Source organism: Heliangelus exortis, chromosome 2, assembly GCF_036169615.1.
Source record: "Heliangelus exortis chromosome 2, bHelExo1.hap1, whole genome shotgun sequence".
Classification (NCBI taxonomy): Eukaryota; Metazoa; Chordata; class Aves; order Apodiformes; family Trochilidae; genus Heliangelus; species Heliangelus exortis.
The window spans coordinates 105454536-105478408 of NC_092423.1; the positions used below are offsets into that span (position 1 = coordinate 105454536).

Consider the following 23873-nt stretch of genomic DNA (forward strand, 5'->3'; position numbering starts at 1 on the left):
CGCATGGCTCCATAAACACGGCGGGGGGGGGCAAGGGGCGGCCGGGCGGGTTCTGAGGGAAGGCGCGGCTGGGCCCAGCTGGGCCGCCGCAGTAGAGCCCGCCGGCGGCGTGAGCCCGCCCTCCCCTCCCTCCTGCCCGCCCGCCGCTGGCAGGGGAGGCCGGGCCCGGCCGGGCCGGGCCGGGCGGGCCCACGTGCGCGGCGGCGGGGAGCCGGCAGAGCGGGGCCACCATGTGTTTCCGTCAGCCAGCCGGTGGCCGGGGCAGCGCCTGAGCGTCTCTCCCCCGCGATGCTGCGGGGCGGTGCGGGGCTCGACGCGACGCGGCCGCCCCCCCCCGTCCCCTCGCCGCCTCCTCCTCCATGAGCACCTCGGCGGCGGCCCCCGTCAGGCTGATGCCCGGCGGGCACCCAGAGCAGGCGGCCGCCGAGCCGCCCGCCAAGCGGCTCCTCTGCGTTCCCGCCTCGGACCCGGCCACCGAACGGGGCAGCCCCGCCGCCAACGTGCCCGGCGGCCCGGCGCCCTCCGCCTCCCTGCCACAGCCGGCGCCGAGCGTAAGGGCCCTGGTGGCGCGGGTGGTCACCCCCGGGGGCCCGCGGCCGGTGGCGCCCAAGGGGCCCTCTACGGCCACCCTCCAGCTGCCCCCCAACTTCCAGCTGCCCCCAGGTGAGTGGGCGGGCGGGCGCCCTGTGGGGATGCTCCAGCTTCAAGGCTGGGTCCCGTGTCGCGACTTACCTGGTGTGTCGCGACTTACCTGGCTTTTCGCGTTCCCCGCTGCCTGGGAGCGGGGTCGAGAGGAGGGGGTGGCAGCCGGGCGCCCCGGGAGGCCGTCGCCTTGCCCTTGCTGCGGAGGGCGAGCCGCAGGGAAGAAGGGGCAGAGGCGGCGGGCGGGGGGTCCGGCAGCTGCCGCATCGGGACGGGACGGGCGGGGTGTTTGCAGGCGTGTGCCGAAAGTTTGGGGCGAGTTGCTTTTCCTCCCCAAACTTCTGGGCATTGGGGAGTTTGTCTGCGCATTGAGTACGTAAATGGTTAAGTCGGGTAGCACTTGGGATGCCTAGAGCATCCGAGGTGCTTACAGCGTGTCTGGAGGATGGATCTGGAAGTGTCTGGATTAAGGCGACTTTTTCACTTCGCTGGGTAGCACGAGGAGCCAGGAGGAGTAAACCGAGAACTCGGCGGCCGAGCTGCCTTAATTTGTGACTTGAAGATTGCTAGCAGAGGCTTTCGTGGAACTCAGATGAGCGAGTAACGGGGAAGTCTGAACGTGAGTTAGCGGCTGCCGAGTAACTCCCAGCCCCCTGGCCAGGGCAGCTCTGACCGCCCCTCCGGGCAGGCTTTGCTGGATGGAGGGATCGGTTGAGTTCTTACAGCCAGGCCGGTGTGAACCATTATTGAACAAAATACCATCCTGCATAAAGAAAAAGGGAATTGTAGGAATTGCTTCATGGATTAATACTTTGGATAGCAGCAGAGCGTTAGCCAGGACTCCTACCTGCACGTCCTCTGAGAGAAAGAACATGTTGTAGGTTCTGAACTTCCCGCTCTTCCCTGTCAGGCTGTACTTAAACCTTTTTTTAAAAAAATAAAGTGTCTTTTGATTCCGTTGGTCTTGCTATATTGAGACCCCAGATATGCAATCATTTTGTTGCTATTGCTGCTATAATTTTTTCCTGCCAGGACAGTTCCTTTGTTGGAGCATCTGTTGCAATTACTTCCAGATAGAATGTTTCTTAAAAGGATGACTGGTTTTAAATTAATTCCTGTGCTGCTGCTGCATATTTGCATTTTATTCACTTTTTTTCTTTCTTTTCTTTTTCCCCTGTGTCTTTATCGAAGATACACCCCTCTCAAGGAAATACATAATGCTAACATAATCTTTTAAAATAAGTCTTTAATCAGTAAATTTTACTGTAGAATACTCAGCATTGTAATGATGCTGTAATCTCTGGCTAGTCAGCAGTCAAGGGTAAGTCTAAATCCTTGCCAACTTCTGTCCAAAATGAAATGTGTTTGAAATACAGTCATTTTTTTTGTAGCAGGGCTTCCTAGATCTTCGGGATTTCTATATAATCTTTTGGCTTTCTTGAATGTATTGACATTCAGTTAAACACCTTTCTGTGAAGGTGAATGCTCATGTGAGTTGCCACTGGGTTAAGAACTACAAGTTAGCAGAAGAAACTTTTTCCTTGTAGCTTGGGTTCGATTACATCAAGGAATACTGCTGACTGTCATCTGACTTGTATCGTGGCAGCAGGCAGGTGTAAGAAAAGCAGTGTTACTCTTTGGTTGCATCAGATTGTTTTTCCTGCTCCCAGGACAAGAAAAAAAACAAGCAGACGTTGTATTGGAAGTTCAGATGTGCTGGTACTGTGCAGCATTGTAAAGTAAAAGTAACTATTTGGAGTTTAATGCTCCTGAAGGAGGGTAGAAGTTGTCAGATTTAAACTGGCCCAATGTTTCACAGAAACTTGTCTAAATAATTCCTCCTAAGAAAATGTAAAATGTGTTCTGGCTTGAGTTAGTGTTAGTATTCTACCTCTGTCTTCTGTGTAGATTAAATTTTTAATGAGTAACAGAATAATTCGGGAATTGAAATACAAGATGAATAGCATTAAAGCTATGAATGTTAGTGTCATTTATAAAGAAGTGGAACAAAGCACCAAATTCTTAGGCTTGAAAAGTTTGTATTTCAAATAAACTGCAAAATCTAGCCATGCAGGATAAAATACAGAAGGGAGAATGCACTTGGCTTGATTCAACCTGTGGCATCTAATAAAAAAAACATACAGAAAGCATCCTCCCCCTAGGTTTCCAAGAGAGGTATTTGAAGTGGCTTGTGCTGAGGAAGGCTGGACAGCATTGCCCTTGGTGGTCATCCTGAAGTACTACTCTGAACTGCTTGTGACCTCAGGCAAGTGTGGTTCCTGAGCTTCAATAGGGCTGCAGTCTGGGGAAGGAAGGGCACTATGGGAGCTGTGTTTGCCCCCATGGCTTGAAGGGCAGCAGAGATTCATGGAAATGGATTTAGGCCTTTCTCTTCATCTTTACCTCTCTCTTCCTCTTGCCCAGAACAAGGCCAGGAGTCATGCCAGTATGACCTTGCCTCTCTGAGTGTATATTGTGCCTCTGCCAAGTGCCACTTTACCTGGCTGCCCAGGGAAGATCACTCAGCTTTGCAAGCTCTCCAGGTCTTGCAGGACCCAGACTTTCTCATGAGTAACAAGTTTTTCATCACCTTCCAATGTTTTCCTATACAAAGTGCCAGTTCTCAGCTGAGTATCTAGTTCTTTGACTGGTGGTGGTATTCAGGGTCTTCCTCCTTCCCCCTCAGGGTATCTGCTGTACTAGCAGTTAGGAGGTGTGAGTCTACCCCTGGCTTACAGCTGGCTACCACTGTGTATTTTATCATGAACTAGAATTCCATCTGGTGACTGTGTCCATTATATGCCTTCAGCTGGACAGATTGTGCCTTGAAGGTTTGATTGTAGCATTTTGACCTTTCATACCAGCAGCTCTTAGATGGGATGGTTGAGCTGTGTCTTCCTACATGGAGGAAAATTGTATGATCTTCAAAGAGACCCTTCCTCAGTTGCCCTCTTTTTTGACACAGACAGGTTAGCAGCATTTTGGAAGGCTTTGCATGTGGCAGTCTGTGGGGTTAGCAGGGAGCAGACCACCACTGTGAGGTCAGGACTGCCTCAGTCCTGAGCTCTGATGGTTATGTGGGCTGTGCTGGTGCTCTCAACTGCAAATGTCTTTTATCATGGACCATCTGCTTAACAAGAAAATGTGCCCTTTGTTAACTTACTGTTCATGGGTGGGAAGTGGTTGAGCCTTTCCTCTTAACAGGAGGAAATAGTTAAAAGACTTGGGAAGAAGAAGAAGGAGTGACAAGGTTTCCGTAGATGAAGGTCTATAGCTCACTTTAGTGTCTTTGGACCCTGCACTGATTTGGAGAAATGAAGGGTAGAAAAAGAGCATAAAAATAACAAGGAGAATGTTGTTCCTTGGTCTCCTTTCTTCTTTACTTTTCTTGAACATAGTTTCTTATCGCTTCTGTGTATGTTCTTGTGGTTTTCATTCTATCTTTTGTCCTGGAATGGTCGTTACTAGCAGGCGTTGAAAGGACAATTAGGAGATGTATCTGCTGACTTTTTGGAGGTACAAAAAAATGTAGAACTGAACTAGATATTAGGCATCCTTAATTGTTACCTTAGGATGTGTTTACAATAGGAAGCTCTCCAAAAAGCTCACCTGATCCCACTGTTGCTGGTTACAAGGCCATGACAGCAGCTGCCAGCACGCTTCACTGTAGCATCAGCTGCCTCTGGTGTGTGTATTTCTGTTTTGTACTTTGTTTTTGCTAACACCAATGGGCCTGAACAAGTATGGTGACACCGAAGAGAAGTTGCCCTGAACCTGCTTTGGTTTATACCAGGAAGCTGGTGTGAGGCATGGCTGCTGTATAAAGTTTCCTTTACATCTGACTTGGAAAGGAATGACAGGTTCTTGGTTTCTCTTTGCAGCTCAGTTATCTTTGTTGGGTGTTTTGTGTTGCCTGTGGTAGGTTTTCCACTCCCCACAGCTTATCTAGGCTGATAGTGAGTAACTGTTCAGGAAGCACAACCACTGTCCATGGCAGGTGGCCAGGGCTGCGTGGCAAGAAGGGTGGCAGTGGGTGTATGGACACCTGTGGGTGGGAGGGAGAGGACTGATGTGGTTATCCTCAAACTGCTGTGGGGTGGTACAGAGCCTCATCTCACCACTTTTCTCTTAATTTGACACAGAAACTAAGCTAACCTGAGGAGGTAAGGAGTAGTGAATATCTGGCTGCTGACTTCATCTTACAATTGCCTAATACCTCTCACCTAAGATACTTTGGGTCTCCCTCTTTCTGTTGTAGTTGTCATTTCTTGGTTGTAAAACCACATTAGGAATTTGAAATGTTCATATTTGCTTTTTGTCCTTCACTTTGGAACAGAAAGAAGTGCTGATTTTAGAAGACTTCTCAGTTCCTGTTATGTTTGTGTAGGAGGAGGCTATCTAAAGATTTCTTGTTTAAGCAAGACAGAAAACTCACAGGAACTCCTTCAAAGTATTGCAGTTTCTGGATGTTGATAGTCTCATGAAGTCTAAGCATAATACTTGTGTTCTAGAATGTGCTAAATAATAGGTGGTTGCAGCCTATTATTTAGGTGTCCTTTGGTTTATCAGGATGAACTCTTTGCAGGCTTCTTTCTTCACACTTTCTTCACTAGGTAACACCAGTCAACTTTTTTTTCCTGAAGAGGGGCCAGCAAAGCTTTGGCAGGCTTGAGAAACTAAGTCACTTGAAAAATAATGGCTTTCACTGTAACCAGTAGAAACTTCAGCTGTTCCATAGGACATGGTTTTGCTTCCAGGACTGACTCTGTCAAGCAAAACAATGCCTTCATATCATTAAATGCACAGCTCTATGGGAATTAAGATTTAAATCTTGGCAGGAGATATGATGTTAACTTGTGGATTTATGGACTTCACAAAAAAAACCCCGAGATGCATTCTGAATACTGAAGGACTGAAATATGATGCACAGTAAAATTAAATGTTAGATGCTGTTCAGATTTTACAAGCAATTGGAGTATATTGCAAAGGATTACAGCTACAGATTGGTGAACAGTAAACTTTTTTTAGTCCTTAGGAGAGAATGTAAGCCTGGCTTCTGTTGCTTTTGCAGTATTTAAAGGACCCTTCAGCTTGTAGCAGTAAAAATAGCATCATCCACACAGAAGTGACATCTGGAAGAAATGCTAATTATGTTTCAGTATTTTCCCAAAGATGCTGGTAAAGTAGGTAGGCTTAAGAGTTGTGAGTACTTCGGGTTTTTTTTAGTTTGCAATACCATTATTTTTTTAATCTTAAAGAAGCAAGTATTTGCTATGCCATGTAGTAGATACCTGTGCTGTGCCTAGGGGGTAGGATTGTGTGTTACAGTTTTATATGTGAGTTTTGCTCTAATTTGCAAAGCTTCTGATGACTGTCAAAGGTGAATAATTGGTGCTGCCCTAACTACTTAGACAAAGACTCGAAGGCAGATGCTTTTTTTGGAGTTTGCTTTTCATGAAGCTCCTAATCTGAAAACTATGATGAAGGCAGAAAATGTATGTAAATTGCAAAGATCACTATAGATGTTTCTAAGTGCCTTGCTATTCAGATTGTAGGGGTGAAGGTCTGTTCGGCCCTCTGAGTCACCTTTAGAACAAAGTCCACTAATGGATCTTTTCCGCCAGTGTCTTGAGGATATAGTGTCTGATCACAAATGAAGGAGGGTAAAAATGGTAGTAGCAGATGGAAGATTCTTTTTGCTAATGAGCAAATCTAGGATCTGTTAATCTACGATCTGTTAAATCTGGAGAACTCATGAGGCTCAGTGATTTTACTGGGTTGGTAGGGTCAAGTAAGAACAGTCAGATGTTATGATGGCACTTGGTTTTCATAGCTCATGCTTGCAGAACTCTTCTGGGGCACACTTACAGTCTGGTGAAGATGGAGATGACTTGGTTAGTACTGGCTGCTCCTGGAGTTGCCAGATCAAAGTACATTGTGTGGATGTCCAGGCTAGGTTAACAAGTGGATGAAACAGCACACCTTAGTTGGCACAGAACCTGAGGACTTTCACTTGCAGCTTGCCAGGTGCCAGTTGCCACCTATTTCAAGTGGAGCCCTTAAAGCCAGGTCCCTCTTGATGGTGTGTGTGCTGAAGGGGGTGAGTGTATTCAGAGCATCCTTATAGATACATGGCTTGTGTGCTGGCCACTTGACAAGTATCAGTTTCCACAGTATTGTGTAGGCAGAAGTTAATATTTCCATGAAGATTTTTCTGTCTTCTACAAGAATTTTGTAGTAATCAGTGTTAAAACTCAGTATTAAGCCCTTGCTTGCCCTTCTGAAATCAGGGAAAATGCATTAATCAAGAGAGCTAAATATGTGCTATTGCAGGAAATTAGGTTGAATTGAATTCAGCCACCTTCTTGTCTTCATGTGAACACCAAGAAAACAAATGTCCTATTGGGAAATGAATCTGGATTAATTGAGTTGATACTCCTCTTATTTAAAGGACATCTTGTCTTTTATTAGAACCCTATCAAGTTATGTTTGCTATGTTTTTTCATCTCTTTGTTTAAACTTAGGATTTATAGTTCAGCACTCCAAGTTTCAGATTTCTCTGTAACAGCTTAATAACTCAAAGTGTTCTAGAAATTGTAATATAAGAATATATAGAATATAAGGACCCTCTGGTCCTTATATAGCTGTGTGCTGTGTATATGTAGCTGCAAAGTGTCAGGCATCTAATTTGCTACTTTAAGAATTAGACTCCAGTGAAAACCATTATACAGCAAACTAGAAGAAGGTGTGGTGTATAGATAGCTTCAGTGTCTTTTTCATGCAGTAGCTTGGGTGCTAGAGAACTCTTAAGGTAGATCATCTTGCCTGTGGACAGTACTGGAACCAGCAGATTACTTGGATAGGAAGGCAACCAAGCCTCAAGTAGCTAAGTTGCAAACCACAAAGATGAGATGGGGAGATGCTGATGGGAAATGATCCTCTTTGCTGAATGACTTGACAGAAGGACAGGAGCAAGGTGTTTTCCCAATACACCTTGTGGAATGCAGCACTGGCAGGGAGTCCCTTGTGCCTACCCACAGCAAAAGCAAAAACTCTTGAGATTTGAGAGTGATAAGCATGCTTTGAATTCGAATAGAAACTGTAGCATCATCTTGGAACTATGAACAGAAAACTTCCATGACCTCCAAGAATCAATGCATGTCCAGATTTTCTTTAGATTGTTGGTATGGACATCTGTTGTTGGCTATAAATAAAAGCCTTGTGACTGGAGCAGTTACATTTTTGCACAAGACTTCTACTATAACTGTAATATTGCATGGGTGTAAATGTATTCTCAAGTAAGGAAGCTCAACTGTGCGTGCAGCCAAGGAGAACTCTTAGCCCTAAAATGTGGGTCTGTATCCTGTGGAAAAAGGCAGCAGCTCCATGGGGCCCCAATTACTAGCGTGTTAAATTGAGATATCCATCTGTGCACCAAAATGAATTGGTGAGCAGCTAGCCTCCAACAGCTTGAGGTAAGACTTACTGAGTAAGCAGTGTATGAAACTTGGCTTCAGATTTTTGCATTTTTAGCACTTTGTGCCTAGTTCCTGGAGGAAGGGAGGAAGAGGGGATGTTGTTTGGACTCTTCAGAAAGATGTGTGGTGTCTGTTATTCCAGACTATTTGAAGCAATAAGTCATCAGACTCTGCTCCATCTTGCCTAGAAGAGATTTCTTCAGCCCTTTCCTGGCTCCCTGCAGTTGAAAGTCACAATTATAGAATCTGCTGAGTTGGAAGAGACCCATCAGGATCATCAAGTCCAACTCCTATCCCTTTTAGGACACCCCAAGAATCACACCATGTGCCTGAGAGTGTCATCCAAATGCTTCTTGAACTCAGGAGGCTTAGTGCCATAACTACTTCTGTGGGGAGCCTGTTCCACTGCTCAACCACCGTCTGGGTGAAAAACTTTTCCCTATTATCTAACCTAAACTTCCCCCAGCACATCTTCCTACCATTCCCTCAGGTCCTGTCATTGGAAAAGGCTGTATCTGCACTGGATGTCTCGGGAACCGATGCCCACTGCTGGCAAAGAACCTTGCTAGAGAAGCATTGGCATTACTGGAGGCACCAGCATTTGCTGGGGCTGTGTGCCCCTTGAGCTGTTAGTGTGACAAGAGTTGTGGGTGTGTGGTGGTTTAAAATGCTGCTCACAGCAATCCAGGCAGTCTGGGGATCAGTAATTAATGCTGTGAAACAGTGCTCTCGACTCAACAGCGATGCCAGAGTCTACTGTAATATGCAGCACAGTGCTTGTGCAGTTGGTAAAAATGCAATCAACTTCTTTAAAGAACTTGTGGGTATAGTACTGTAGTGTGTTGTATTTTATTTCACCTGTCTGTGTTTGGTTATATTGTTGAAGTATATTGGGATTATGCTCTTTGAACTTTTCTCCTGACCTGGAAATGGATGCATTCCGTATCTGTGGACAAAACAAGGTGTCCTTGACTGGAACTCAAATCTGGGCATCTCCTTGTGACACTGTAATATCTGCATGGTCACTGGTCCTGGGCCACTCCTACAAAGGTCCATTAGGACAGGAACTTCCCAGGAACAGAGGGAAGGGGCACAGAGGGTGATTTCTGAGATGTGGTTAGTGAAACTATTTGGTAGTGAAACTTCATGTGAACAGAGTGAACTGGCCATGGGCCTAGGTACATGGTGAGTGATTTTTGTGTCAGACATAAGTGTTGATTATGGAGTGACTGTTGCTGAATTCCTCTTGCATTCCTCATCCCTCAACTAGCATTGACTTCCAGTGGTTGAAATTATTTGTGTGCAGTAAAATGCTTTGTTGGTTTTGAATGCAAGCTGAACAACTCGACCCATGTGGTATAGATGAGCCCTCAGCCCTCCTTGTCTGTGAACTCAGAAGTGTTTTCCTAAGAAAAACTCCAAACAGGCAATCTTTGTGACTCCTCAGAAGATCAGGTTTCCAAAGGCAATTGTCTTTAATTTAAGCATAAAAGTTAGAGCTCATCCTTTAGAGCCTGTGGTGAGGTAACCTCAGGTGGCCACCAGATTTTCATTGTAGCTTCATTCCTAGAAACAGTAAGAAGCATAGCTAAGTGTTGCCTCCAGATTGGGCTGTTGTCTTTTCTTCATCTTCAGTACAGAAATCTGCAGTAGATGTCTAGAAAAACCTGAGTTGCAAGTGAGGGTCATGGGGAGTAAGTAATACTGCATGCAGTACAGTCTTTGTCATCTGAAAATATACAGCTCCAACATATCCGAAAGCTTATGTAGGTCATGCAAGAATTTAGTCACTTCAGTATCAAACTTACCTATTGTGTCTTTCACAGTATTTCATCAGCACTTTCTGCCTCTTCAGCAATCTTTTACAGCCAGTCTACAACATAACACACATTTTGGTATGATCACTGCCTAAAGAGTCAATGTGTCTAGTAATGTCCTGTCTGGGTATGTATTTTTCATTCCTGGAATGTGCTTTTAAAACTTTTAAGTGACTTGTTCTGTGAGGCTCAATAAATGGCACTGGGAAGGAAAGAAAAAAGGCATTTTTTGAAAGCATGCCTTCAAAGACAAAGTATTTTCAAATCTATTGCATGGATTAGTAGTAATTAGTAGTAGCTGGCCCTTTTCTGAATTTAGAGTTATTCTAAATAATCAGGCTAAGAAACATATTCCTTTCTAGTTGCCATCTAGCTTTCTACTGAAAAAACATTGCCTTTAAAGCTTGGTTTTATCTTGTAACTGCCTTAAAAGCAGTTTTATCCCTTTGTTTTGAATGATTCAGTGAAAGGAGATCTGTTTAGGAACAGGGAGCACAGAAGTGTGACTTGTTTTAAAAAAACATTTTTGTTGTTGATCTGTTCACTTACTGTTCTGGGACCTGAATGTCTCATTCAGCCCTGTATTTGTAATTGGTGTTAAAGTGAACTTTACTCAGGTTGGTAACATACCAGTGCAGGCAGCCTTTGGTTTGAAAAAAGCTAAGCTAACCCTTGAAAGCAGCTTTTGTAGCTTCTTTTTTCTTGAATGAGTTGAGTTAATGCACTTGGTTCTTGCTTGTTTTTCTTTATCTTAGGAGCAAGAGACTGCATTTCCTCCTATTGCTACCCAGCCAGCAGTTCCAAAGAGCTGTTATTTTGAGCCATTGTGTTGGAAACCATATAATCAAATCAACTTCAGCTTCATGTTTAACAGTCTATGGTGTATCTCTACCAGAACACTCCTGCTGGCTGGCTCATCTCAGGAAATTCCTTCTGGATCACAGAATCACAGATGTTAGGGGTTGGAAGGGACCTCAAAAGATCATTGAGTCCAACCCTCCTGCCAGAGCAGGATCACCAAGTGTAGGTCACACAGGAACATATCCTGGCAGGTTTTGAATGTCTTCAGGGAAGGAGACTCCACAGCTTCACTGGGCAGCCTGTTCCAGTGCTCTGTCACTCTCACAATGAAAAAGCTTTTCTTTATTTACTTGGAACCTCCTATGCTCCAGCTTGCACCCATTGCCCCTTGTCCTATCATTGGACATCACTGAGAAGAACTTGGCTCCATCCTCCTGGCACTTACCCTTTGTATATTTATAAACATTAATGTTCCACTTAAGAAATGACCTTGGGCTTCTCGTATCTGGTAGAAATTTAATGGTGGCAGTTGCCTTCATGGTGGGATGCTTTCATAATACACTGGTGTTCAGTGCTGCTGGATGAGATGTTGGCCATGCAGCTTTACATTAACAGCAATGTGATTTCCTTAGCAGTATTCCTTGAAATACAGCGAAGCACATGCAGGTGGCCTTAAAGACAGTGGCATAAACAGATCTCTGTCATGTTCCCACAGCATCTTGTTCATGTCTGAGTTCTAGTTCTCTGGAGTTACAATGAAGAGGCATCTGGAAGCTGCTTCTGTTACCCTGTGTTTCTTCATTCCTGGGTTGGATGCTAAATACAGCTACAGCTTAGAAAATTTGAAGTCCATTATAACCAAGTTTAGAAAAAACCTAGATTTTTTTGGCTGATGGTGCTGGGGCAGCAAAAATTGACAAGCTTGAGCAGCAAATGGAGATTTAATAGAAGGCCTATAGTTTTCCATGGCACATGCTGCTGCTGCTGTGCCTAAGTAGAGGCTCTTCAGGGTCGTGTCTGCCTGAGCTTTGCAGGAGTGACACTGGGGGCTCTGTCTGGATGTACAGCTCCTGGAGTTACTGTTCCTGGAGCAGGCAGGTCACTGGGGAGGGAGGGTACAGATCTCAGTGACACCCCTTAGAGGTGAGAAGCTATAGCCTCACTCTTTCTGCATAGATTTGGAGGAAGCTGAGCTGGGTTTCAGTTGTTAGTTCCTTCCCTTACAGCCTTCTTGCAGGATTGCAGCCAAAGGAAGGTATGCAGGGAGCAAAGGGATGAAAACGCTGGTTTTATTTGAACTGTCTTCTCTGACAGTCAAGAAAAGTAAATAACTTTCCAAAGGATGTTTTTGGCAGGACAGGCAGCATTTCTAGAGACAGAAGTCTCACTTAATTGTAAAAAGGGCTGTTAATCTGTGTAGACAGACCTGTGTCCTCCAGCAAAACACGTGGGAGCTAATCCCTGCCTGTAACTGGTCACCTACGTGTTCTGTGTGGGATCTGAAAATAGGAACAACCTTGTAGCCCTAAGGGGATTGTGCCTCACTATCAAAGTGTACAAGTGGTGAGAAAGTCTTTCCTGCTCTCAGAAACAAGTTCAAACTACCAAACCATGTATCCTGTGAGCACTGCTTTCCTGGAAAAGCTGCCCAAAAGAAGACACCTCTCATGTTATGCAGGTGCCTGATGCTGTTCAGTAAGTGCAGTTAATGCTTATATGGTCAGAGATTGCAGATACTTTTTCTTCTTTTAAATGCTGTTCTGAGAGGTGTTAGCTGAAACTTCACTGTTTTAGCTGTTCAGAGGTTTTTTCCTCCTTGTTTTCCTGTGGAGTTTAATGTAGTGACTGACTGCAAGACTTGATCTGTTTTCACATTTAGTTTGGCAGAAATTGCTTTCTAGCAAATGTGAAAACAGTTTAAGCTGTATTATACTTAATACTTTAATAAAATTATGCTTAATACTTAAGCAGTATTTTTTTTCTGAGTGAACAGTATCTTGCACTTTTCTTCAGTTCCTGTGGTAGCCTCCTGGTAGCTGCACGAGTCTTTTTGCAAGGATATCATCACCTGCAGCTACTTCATGTTACGAGTATGAAAAACTTCAGTCACTGGTTTGAGTGCTGTAGAACCTTTCCTTCTGGCAGAAGACACCTCTTGTGTCTCCTCTTGGAGCCTGCAATGTCGACTTCATTGTTGGGTCATTGCTTTTGTTTCAAGGCAGAAAGTGAGTACCAATAGGGCAGGGGTACTTTTAGCTTATGAAAAGGTGTAAGTAAGTTTCAGCAAGCAGCACTGAGAAGGAAATACCCTTCTGTACAGCTTTCAAACTGTTTCAGACAATTCAGGCATCAGTTTACAGTCACTTTGTGACATAAGGTTGTAACTGCCCAAAACTGTGATTCATGCTAGGAGTGATGTTGTGTGGCTCTTCACTACACAGGTCTGTAGCTATGACTGTCGCTTCAAACTTGCCTTCCATTTATTACATTTACATTATTTGTGCCAGGATCAGGCATTTGGACAGCAGCAAATTGGACAAAAAAGTTAGGACAGTAACATTTCCAGTGTTAAAGCAGTACTTAGTAGATGACCATAATATTTGTTTTTTTCGTTTTTGGAGTTTCAGTTTTGCTGGCTGGCAGGTAACACTCCTGCCATGAAAAGGCTACCACCATATTAAAAATTCTGCAAAATTTAACAAATATGGGGAAGTTAATGTTTGCTCCAAGTAGAACAGGTTCTTGCCATGACTTATATGGAAGTAAACAGGAATTATCTTAATCATGTATTTCAATCACAGTTCTGGCCACTGGGGAGACTACTTCTGTGGGTGGTCTGACTGAGGATAACCCTAAAGTTATTTTACAACAGTTTGGTTAGGTATGGATATTCTTGTATTGAGTAATCCTGTTACTAGAAGGAATTAGGAGGAAAGTTGATTCATGTTTCAGTGCTCTTGGGGATCATTACAGCCATGGTCAAATGTAAATGGGCTACAGGGACTTGTTAATATTTGTGGAGGTTGTTTTTTGTTTACTTTTTTTTTTTTTCAGATGCTTGTGAATTTGCATATGAACTGTTTTATATTTGTGTAAGCTTGGTAGCTGTGCTGCTCTTGAGTTACTTCCCTGTCAAGCAGAGTCTGCTGGGAGCTCCTAATTCAAGTGACTGGAGGATCAGGCAGGGTCTCCATCTCTGGTGAATGCCAACTGAAGCTTCAAAGCAGTAGTGCAAAAAAAACCCAACAAGACAAAAATTGAGCTGGCTGGTAATGATGCTGTTTCTGGTTTGCAGTATGATTCAGAGAACTGGAAATGGTGTTTCTCACAGTTAATCTTTAACAACAAATGTAATGAGTAGTGACAAAATATCCAAATATATGAAAACAAAACACTTAATGAATTCTAAATCTCTGAAGGAATTAAATTGTAAATATGTGGCTTTTAAAAGAATAGAGCTAGCAATGATATTTTAAAGCGAGCTTAGAAAAGCTTAAAACCTTCCATTAGCAACACTTCTGCCATCCTGAATGTAGATCTCCAGCAGAGAGAAATGCTATTGCTATCAGAATGTGTGGTATTGTCAACTTTCTCTCTTCCCCTAGAATTTGCATAAGCATATGATGTGGAAAGGGAAAAAAATGTAGGGTTTTCTTAGTGGTCATAAATTGTGTGCCATGAATCACTGTCTAAATAAAATAACATGAAAAGAAACTAGGAAAACTCGTATGCTTTCTTGGACTCCAGGTATTCATTGGTGAAATTAAGATCCCTCTGTGCCTAAATATAATTAGTCAAGACTTTAGTGGTGGAGGGGAAAGCTGTGTTTTCAGATGGAGTAACCATTTTCTGCATCTTCCCATCTCACAAAGGCCGTTTGAGAAAGGAGAGGATCACTGGTCTCAAATGCAGTCTCAGTTTTTGCATGCTAGGGGAACAGCAACGTGTTGGTTGATGTTACAGCATTTTATGCTGAGTTTTGTGTTGTCTTGCTTTAGCCGGTTACGCTTTCTGATGCAGAGGATGAAAAGCTGGTGCTAAGCACGTGGTTATAGCTTGATTGATTGCTTTTTTTTTTTACTTATTTATGAAAAACCAAACCAAACAAAAAACCCCACCAAACTAACCACCCGAAAAAACCCCACCCGAAAAAACCCCACCCAAAAAAACCCCACCCAAAAAAACCCCACCCAAAAAAACCCCACCCAAAAAAACCCCACCCAAAAAAACCCCACCCAAAAAAACCCCACCCAAAAAAACCCCACCCAAAAAATAACCTAACAAAAAAACCTAAGCCAAAACAGAAGGCAACTCATTGGGCTTATGGCTTTTGCTGTTTTACTCATTTAAGGACAGAAGCAGTATGTTTAGCTGTATTGTAGAGCAATATTTAGACAGCTTCCAGACTAACCAGGTAGTAAAAGACTATTTATGATGCAGGGTTGTTTTACACTGGGGAATACCCAAAGTGTTCAGAGAAGATCTGGGATTCTTCAGGTATTGGGTAGCTTGCAAGAAAGTTTAATGCAGGCCTCCAGAAATGTTGAGATACTCTAATCTACACATCTGGCATTCTTCTGTCCCTTACCCCTTTTATGTGTGTGAAAGGCCTTTGTTAGGTGTTTGAGGGCAGTGGTTTTAGTGGTGGGCTCTCTGCAGCAGCTGCTGTGGAAGGTGAGGCACCACCAAAGGTAGGGTGGTACTCTGTGTCTACCTTGAAGGGTCTGAAGCCCTTCAGAGCAGGAATCCAGCTATCATCTTGTGGTTGTGATTCTGATGGAATGTCTGGATTTTCCAGACCCTAACCTTCAGGGGGCCTAGGATGAGGAGGGATTGGTAGTTGAGTGGTTTCTAAATGCAGGGAGGATGAGACTGTGTTGTAGCATCTGCTTGATTCTCCTTAGGGTAATTTTCATGTGAAAGCTTTAGTAAAAAGGGTGTAGGAGATAAACTGGGCTTATGTAGCTCCAGGTTTGAAATGAAAACAAAAAAAAGCAAGGAAACAAGGCAGAATGCTCTTTTTTTCGTTGGCATTTTTCTTTGTTGTTGTTGTGTGGGGTTTTGATTTTTTGATTTGCTTTTTTTTTTTTTTTTTTTCCCTTGGGTTTTGTTTTGGCTGTTTTTTTCCTCCCCCTCCATTGGAATCTTCCTGTTTGGCTATAAGGTGTTTTTTAAAAGGATGCATTTTAATGGTTTTGGACAAACCCTTGAATGAGGGACAGCTTCAAATGTCTGAATGGTTTTGGCTTTCACTGGAGACCTCTGACCACGGGAAATGGTCGTGATATATATATATATATATATATATGCAGGTGAGATGCTACTAGTCAGGCTTCAGTTCCCACTTCAGGTTCATTTTAGACTGTATCTTCACCTGTAACCATGTGCCAGAATGTTCAGAACATGAAAATGTGTAAGGGCCAAGTCTGATAGTGGTAATGAATTTTGCAGGTTGATTGAAGAACTGCTTAAAGGAAGATACTGGTAAAGTAGTCCCAGAGTGTGTGTTTGGGCGGTGTTTCTATCTTTTTAATGTCCCAAATCTTTCTGACTCAGAAGATAAACTGCTTTGCAGTTTGCATCTTGTATGCACATAGTGTTTTGATGTGGCTGTCTAGCTAAGTTGTTTTTTTTTTTTTCTTGACTTTAGAAATTGTTTTCTGTCATAAAATGAAGAGTAAAACTGATGCAGTCTTAGCTCTTACGTTTCTTGGCAGCTGTTCCTTGGAGTAAGAAACTAAATATTGCATTATCTTATCAGTGTGGTCTAGTTATTTCTTTCACAGAAGCATAGGAAAGCCATAATATCACTTCTAACAGTCTGAATGTTTTTCTCCCAACAGGAGCTGTTCTTATCAGAAGCAGTAGTGGCCAACTAATGCTAGTATCCCAACAAGCAATATCACAAGTTCAGAGCCAGCCACAAAATAACACAAGTGTGAGATCATCTGTACCAGCTAGCACACCTGCAATCAGAATATGTGCTGTACAGGTACCTTCTCTCATAGCTTTAACTTGATGTAGTTGCATGTTATGCACTCATAACAGGGTTTGCAAATAAGTTGTGGAAGGTTATTAAATAAGCATGATTGTGTGTGGTTTTGCCCCAAAACATCACTATGTTCTTTGCTTTTTTAGTTTGACAAAACTGTTAGCTATTATGTATGGTATAGTTCAGATTAAGGAATTCCTCTCTGGTGATGATGATGATGGAAAGGGTTTTAAGACCAAAAAAGAAAAGAAAGCAAACAAAAAAACTCCACCAAACACCAAAAGCAACTGAAAAATCAAAAAACTTGCCTAAAGGGCTACTGCTAGTAACTGTGATCCTCTGGGCGGGGATACTTGTCTAAATCTGAATGAAGCTGAAGGTCCTCAGGGTGTTTGTCTTTCCCTGAGCTCTGCTGGCTTTTTTCTTCCATCTCCTGTAATGTGGTCAGCCTGCAGGAGTAAGAATTTATATATAAAAAAGTAATTATCTGTATAGGTTTTGCCAACAACCTCATCCTTTAATCCATGTTTTCTCATTAGGTTTTGTGTCTAAATGTCTCTGATTCTGTTCCTGGAGTTATTAAACTGCTAGACAAATAGATTTGTTGAACAGTGTTGAAACTACATGCACTGTGTATGTGAATGATGCCTGTATTGCTAGTGTGAGTTGGGTTGTATTGGACAAGAGCAAGTGCAAACTTCAGTGTCTCTTTTGTCATTGATTTCTGTGACAAATGCTCTCTGCAGTTGTTTTTTGTTTTTTTTTCCTAAGAACTCTGGCACCCAGTTACTAAAGAAAGTAGCAGCTACTCCTGTGAAAACATTATCTGAAACAACAAATGCTGTGGCTTCTACTGTTCAGCCACCTGCTATAGTACAGGTAGGTGGCAAGCTTTACAGTGTTGTGGAATAAGTCACAGAGAACTGAAGGGAGTATGAATGCATTCTTGTTATTTTTAACTCTAGTCTGTTTTGGTTTTTTATTATAAGCTTGGTAGCTTTTGTCCTTACAGTAAATTCTTTCCTAAATGTCTTTTTTAAAATTCCTGATTCTGCCAGTATGTGTCAGATCATATTTTCTCACTACAGTAGAAAGAACATGAACAGTGGATAAAATAAGTAGTTCAGAGAGACATTTCCATTTTTTTGTACCCTATGACAGAGATCCTTCAAGCTCTAGCTGAAGCTTTTCTGGGGGATGGAGACTTCCTAGGGCTCTCTCCTGTTGGGGTTTCCTGATTCCTTAGCGGGGGGAAAAAGTATACCTGAGATGACATTATGGGGATGAGGAGCTGTCTGCATTAGTCAGGCTGGTTTTTATGTTTACATCTCCTTCCTTCACTAAAAACTGAAGTAATACCTTTAGTGAATACCTCTGTTCACTAATTGAGTTTGGCAGACAGGTTCCACAGATATGACTAAATAGACTGTGGGTGGAAATGCTTCATTATTTAGGTAGTGATTTTGCCTTATTTTCTAGGTCTTATTTATCTCTTTTTTCCAGAGAAAAATGTTGTAGGAATACTCTAAAGTAGCTCATGCCACCTATAGGGTATGAGACTTCTAGATACAGTTCATTCTCTGTTCCTTGGGACTAGAGTTCTGGATAAGTATGTGTGAAGAAAAGAAAATTACTTCTTTCTGCAGATAAAATATTCTCTTCCCATAGAATATGTATCTTTTGTTAACAAAAGCTTGGAGGAGACTGGGCTGTAGGAGTTTACCAAACACTTAATGAATGAGCAGGATCAGTCATTCAGAAAAACGTGCTGGATTTATGCTCTTGGCCTTGAGGGTGTTTGAAGGTTTGGGGGATATGTTTGCCAACAGCAGTAACTAACAGTCTGAGTTAAAAATTTCTTCTCCTGCTGTGCTCTGTATCAGCAGCTGAAAACTACTCACAGTTCTGTCTCTGATCTTTTTTCTCTTTCTTATCACTACAAATGGATACTGTAGGGGCTAAAGGGGAAAACCCAGACACCTTGTAGTACTTGTTTCCATTCTAAGCAAAAAAAACCCGAAACATATGCTTTGTGTCTGAGAACAGTAAGGGGTATTCCTTATCCAGTTTTACTTTGGAATACCAGCTTGCAAACCATGTGCTTGTGATCTTTGCATAGAGATCTCCAGGGTATAAAAGCAGTAGTCATCTACTATACTATGCTTGCACTGAGGAGAAGAGATGAATGTATAGATTTCTTCTATCCGATGGATGTAGCCTCCTGCATCTTCACACTTGTGTGCATAAACCTTGAGATTTGTTGTGCTATTAACTTGATTTCCTTTTCAATTTACATCTGCCTTTCACTTGGTTCTTCAGTATTTTCTTAGTTCACTTTTCATATAGCCAATTTAAATTGTGTTCTTCTGAGATATTTAGGGATAGACATGGAGTATTTTTTTTTTATTAGCTGTATTTTTTCCTGTGGTAGAAACACTTCTAATGAGCCATAGGGCTGGATTTAAACACTTTAGGAAATAATAATAGTGCTGTTCTGTTTGGAGTGGTTTCCTTGGAGTCCTGCGTCTTGCAGAGGATTGAAAAGCCCTCTGTACAAGTTTCTTGTACAATAAAGAATAAATAGGTGCAATTTGGATACATCCTGCTGTCATGGGGCCATGTCACCCCTCACCCTGTGGTAGACAAGAGGAGACCACTGACAAGGCAGTACAAGAATAAGGTTGCAGGAACTGTGGCAAAAGGAAGAGCCCTTGGGTCTGATAACCTTGGCAGTGGTTCATTCCTTAGTACTAAAAGGACTTGCTGATGTCTTGACAGTTTTTTGTGGTGATGGGAGAGGACAGTTGGTGTCTGAATATGATGTCACCACAAAAAGTAGGAGACCCTGGAGAGGAAATAATCCTTGGCTTGGTTTTGTGTTTCCTATCCTGTGCTACAGTCCAACTTTGAACACCACTGACTGCAAAAGTCTAGTTACTGACTCCAGGATTGTTGTCCTCATCTACAAAAATGTTTCCATTTCTTTTAATTTCTGAATGTTAGACAAAATATCTGCACATCTATTTTTTTTTTACCTTCTTCCCAGATGGGGTAATGAAGCTACAAAGTATCTAATTAACATCATGCTGGGGCATTTTCATTTAGATGCAGAGCACTTCTTCTCTTGAAATTACTTCAAAATATGCAGGATTAATGCCATTTTCTGTGGCAATTGTTTCTGTTGCTCCAAGTGAGAATGAGAATTGTCAGTAGTGAAAAAGGTTGAGGGCAGGTGACAAAAGTTAATTCCCATGTACTCATCTTCCTGGGGAAAGGGTCCAGCAGACTTCCTGTTGTTCCCTCCCACGGTTGATAAAATGTGTTCTGGTCTTGATGTGTAAACATGCTGGAATTTGCAAGAGATCAGCTCCTGCAAATCTCATGTTTTCAGCTTCTAAAGGCCCAGGGCATTGCAGCTTGACAGATCTGTACTGTGTCCCCTTTGTCTTCCTCCAGTCCATCTGTTTGTGGGATTCTCGTGCCCAGTTTGCCTCCCTGTGGTCTTAGAGCTGTTGAGCCTCATCCTTGGATGAGGCAGTGGTGGTGGCAAAGATCCTGCAGAGAGCTATTAAAGTGTTACCAGCAGTGGGAGCCTAAGCTGGAAAGTTTTCTGGTAGCTGTCTGCATCTTTCATGTCAAGCTGGCAGCAGCTTACAGGGGTGGGAAGAGAGACACCCACCCAGGAAGAAAATAATTTATAAATAGATTGCAAAAGTGGCAGTGCTTTGCTTTAACTTTAAATATTTGTTCATTTTCCATGTCCTGAAAGTCTTAAAAGGCTTTTGATATTTTATGTGATGTCTGTCCAACTCTGATTAGATTTTGTTTTATCCATGGCAAGTCAGTTTGACTCTTGTGATACTGTCTTATCATTAATGCAAGTAGCAAGTATTAATTTGTGATTTTTGGGACAAAACTGTGGTGTTTAAATGTGTTAAGTCAGTGAGAACAATTGTGGAGAGCAGATCTAAACCTAGAATTTGGTCTACAAAACCATACTTACCCTTTCTCTAGGGAGATTTGGAGCAAAAATGACACCTAACTTCAGGTTTCAAATGCTAACCTGAGACTTTATTTTTTTCCCTGTAACCTGCAGGTTCAGTCTTTTTTTTAGTTTTCAAGTAGAGAAATCAAAACTAATGGTCTCTGTAGGAGCAGTGTCTTTTATTCATGCTGTCTTCTATCAGAACTGTGTTGGATCTTTTGGGTGTATGGGTTTTTTTGTATTTTTTTTTTTTTCCTTCTCTGACATCTGAAGCAGAAATACTTTTTAGTATATTCTCCTCTGGAAACTACCATTTAACCTGGTTTGTAAAGGAGAGAGGCAATTGTCATTTGGTTGCATTTTTTTCCTAAACCTGTATTACTCTCCTGTGTCTGGGCAGAGGAGAGTGAAATCCAAATTACTGCCCACCAGGAAGAGGCAAGAAGAACTTGTTAGGTGCCTTTGCTCAGCTGGCTGCTTCTGCTGTCATGTACATCATCTTCCAAACTTGGAAGGACAACATCTCTTTCCTACTGTGCATGTGATAGGGAAAGTAAGGGCTATTGCAGTTGGCAGAGGAGGAAGGAAAACAAATAATCACTTAGACACGTATTTATCTTCAAAGTAGTATCACCTTGCTTAATGTTGTCCAAAATTGATTGGTCTGTGACTGTAGGGACCTGGCAAATTTTATCTGTAGGTTTCTTCAAGATAACTCTACCTTTTTCTCTTCACTTGGGCTTGCAGTCAGGCTGGGTGAGCCTTTGTCATTTCTTACTCTGTCCTTGATTTAAAAACAGAATGATGGCTGTGGGGCTTGTGTCGCTTGCTCTGTCAAATAGAGGGTGCTACTTTATATGCTAGTGAAATACAGTATGTTTGTCACCTTAGTCTTTGGTTAAAAAGTGTTAATTTTTCTTTTCAGCCAGCAGCTGCAACAGCAACAGCTAGTGTTACTGCACTTACTGCTGGAAAGCCTTCGAGTACTGGAACACCTGTAAAACTTCCAGTTACAGGACCACCTGCACAAGATATTTCCCAAAAGGCAGTCTCTGTGAAAGCAGAGGGCACAACAGTATCACAGACCAGTGCTTCTACAGTAAGGAAAAAAAAAAGTTTTTAATTAAAAATTAGCATTCTATATATTCATCAGAGGTTGGAGAGCCAGTGGCACATCTAACAGTCTCCTCTTTATTTCCATCCTAGGAGATGCTAGAGAATGTGAAGAAATGCAAGAATTTTCTTGCTACACTAATAAAACTGGCATGTAGTGGACCTCAAGCCTCTGAGATGGGGCAGAATGTGAAGAATCTGGTGCAAAATCTGTTGGTGAGACTCCTTTTTAAACAGTCTGCAACATTTGTGTTATTATTTCTTTTCCATTGACATTTTTTTCCATTCCAATTTTATTCATAATTATGTTTCTTGTCTTTTTAATTATTTTTTTAACAGCTGAAGAGTTGGATTTGTGGCTGAGTACACCTGACCCTCTCATGCTTATGTCACAAGTCCTATTTTTAACTGGATTCCATGCTGTATTTTTTCCCTCTCACGTTCTTGTTTTGTTTTATGCACGCAGGTAACTGACAGCAGGAGCAGCTGATAGTGTTAACAGAGCTTCTGGATATGAGCTGTTTTGTTTGGGTTTTTTTCCTTCATGTTAGTGTAGTTTTGAGTACCTAATATCAAGAGTGTTACCCCAGAGGTTGTAATGCAGTGCTAAGTCCACACCACTGCATTACTCCAAGACAGGACTGACTTCCAGGGTGATAGTGAAGCTTCAGTGGAACAAGCATGACATTATTTATGGCTTTAGACAATGGGATGGAGAAAATAATGTGGTGGCTGCCAAGCTCTCTGTCTCTGTCCTTGCAGGCAGCTTCTGTGTGCCACTTTGCTGTACCCCAGCACAGCTGGGTTTTCTTGGTAATGATTTCTCCTGCCACTTCTTGTCTTGGCATTTGACCGCTGCTGCTGTTCTGTTGTTCCACTGTAGCAGAAGGCTGTGGGCTGGTGGAGGGGGATGGCTTCACTGGTGGTACAAAAGGACTCTTCAGTCTAGAAAAGCATAGTGTAAGATGGAGGTGTAATTTTAAGGAGCAGACTTTTTTAAGCATCCTTGTAAAACTGTTTGATTCCTCTTCTTCCTCTGTCTTTGTGTCCTTGTTGGGGTTTAGATCTTGCTGCTGCAGCATTCTTCTTGTGTATAGGGTACTTTAACAGCAGAGACAACTGCTGTTCTGCTGTTCAGTATGTGTATGTGATTTAAATGCAAAATAATGTTCCACATGCATGAGGGAAATGATTAAATGGCAGCTGTGAAGTAAGATGGTCCTTCAGGCAGCATCTTACGAAGTGGATGTCAAGCACCTTACGTGTACTGAGATGTAGTGCACTCCATAGCTGCATCTGTGTCAGCTGAACCCCTCTTCTTTGTGGGTCTGTATCTTCTTGGAGGAGGTGATGTTCTTGGTAACTCTGTGGCAGGGTCTCTCCTAGGATACTGAGAAAGGGCAGCACTGTGGGGCCTGCCCACCATCCAAGCCTTGCTGTTGTGGCACTAAAGTAGTGAGTGAAGGGTCTCAGAAGTCCACTGCAGCTTCCAAGGCCTGGAGCCAGGTGTTTCTGTTGGGGCAGAGTGGAAATTATTAAGAAAGGAGACTGCTCTGCAAGCCAGGGGACTGTTAACCTTAGTGGTATGCAGAAGTGATGTTCTCATGTTCAGTTTCTCTTGCTTTTGAAAGAGTATTAAGTATTCTTTGTGCTACACGTTCATTAGACTGAAATAGTCTTACAGAGGATGCTGTTTTCTCTTTTGGCTACAGTCTCTTTCAACTGATCTTTATACAGATAAGCTACCTTTACATAAAACAAAGTGCTTGAGGTAGAGTTTAAATATTTCTTCATAACAGTGAGGCTCTGGTTGCTGTTCAGTGTTACTTGCAAACATTTTCTATCAGTTCACTTCACTGAGGTGTGTGAACAAGTATCCTCAAGTATGTTACATGCCTGGAGTTTAAGAAAGTAATTTAATTTTATAATACTGTATCTAAATTATAATTCTATCCTAAACCATTTAAAAAATATAAGAGGAAAAATATTTGAGAATTGATATTGAACGATTCCACAATAATGTAAATTTCCGTGAATTCTTGACA

General features: G+C 42.4%; 1 protein-coding gene across 1 annotated transcript in view; it reads left to right on the top strand.

Annotated features, from left to right (window-relative positions):
- The first annotated feature begins 24 nt into the window (after positions 1–24).
- The window catches only part of TAF4B (TATA-box binding protein associated factor 4b), a 76241-nt gene continuing 52392 nt past the window's right edge, over positions 25–23873 (top strand). The window contains exons 1-5 of the mRNA XM_071737390.1: positions 25–663; positions 16582–16730; positions 17502–17603; positions 21641–21814; positions 21922–22044. Coding sequence (XP_071593491.1) covers positions 360–663; positions 16582–16730; positions 17502–17603; positions 21641–21814; positions 21922–22044 — 852 coding nt within the window. The 5' untranslated portion in view covers positions 25–359. The remainder of the gene's footprint in view (positions 664–16581; positions 16731–17501; positions 17604–21640; positions 21815–21921; positions 22045–23873) is intronic.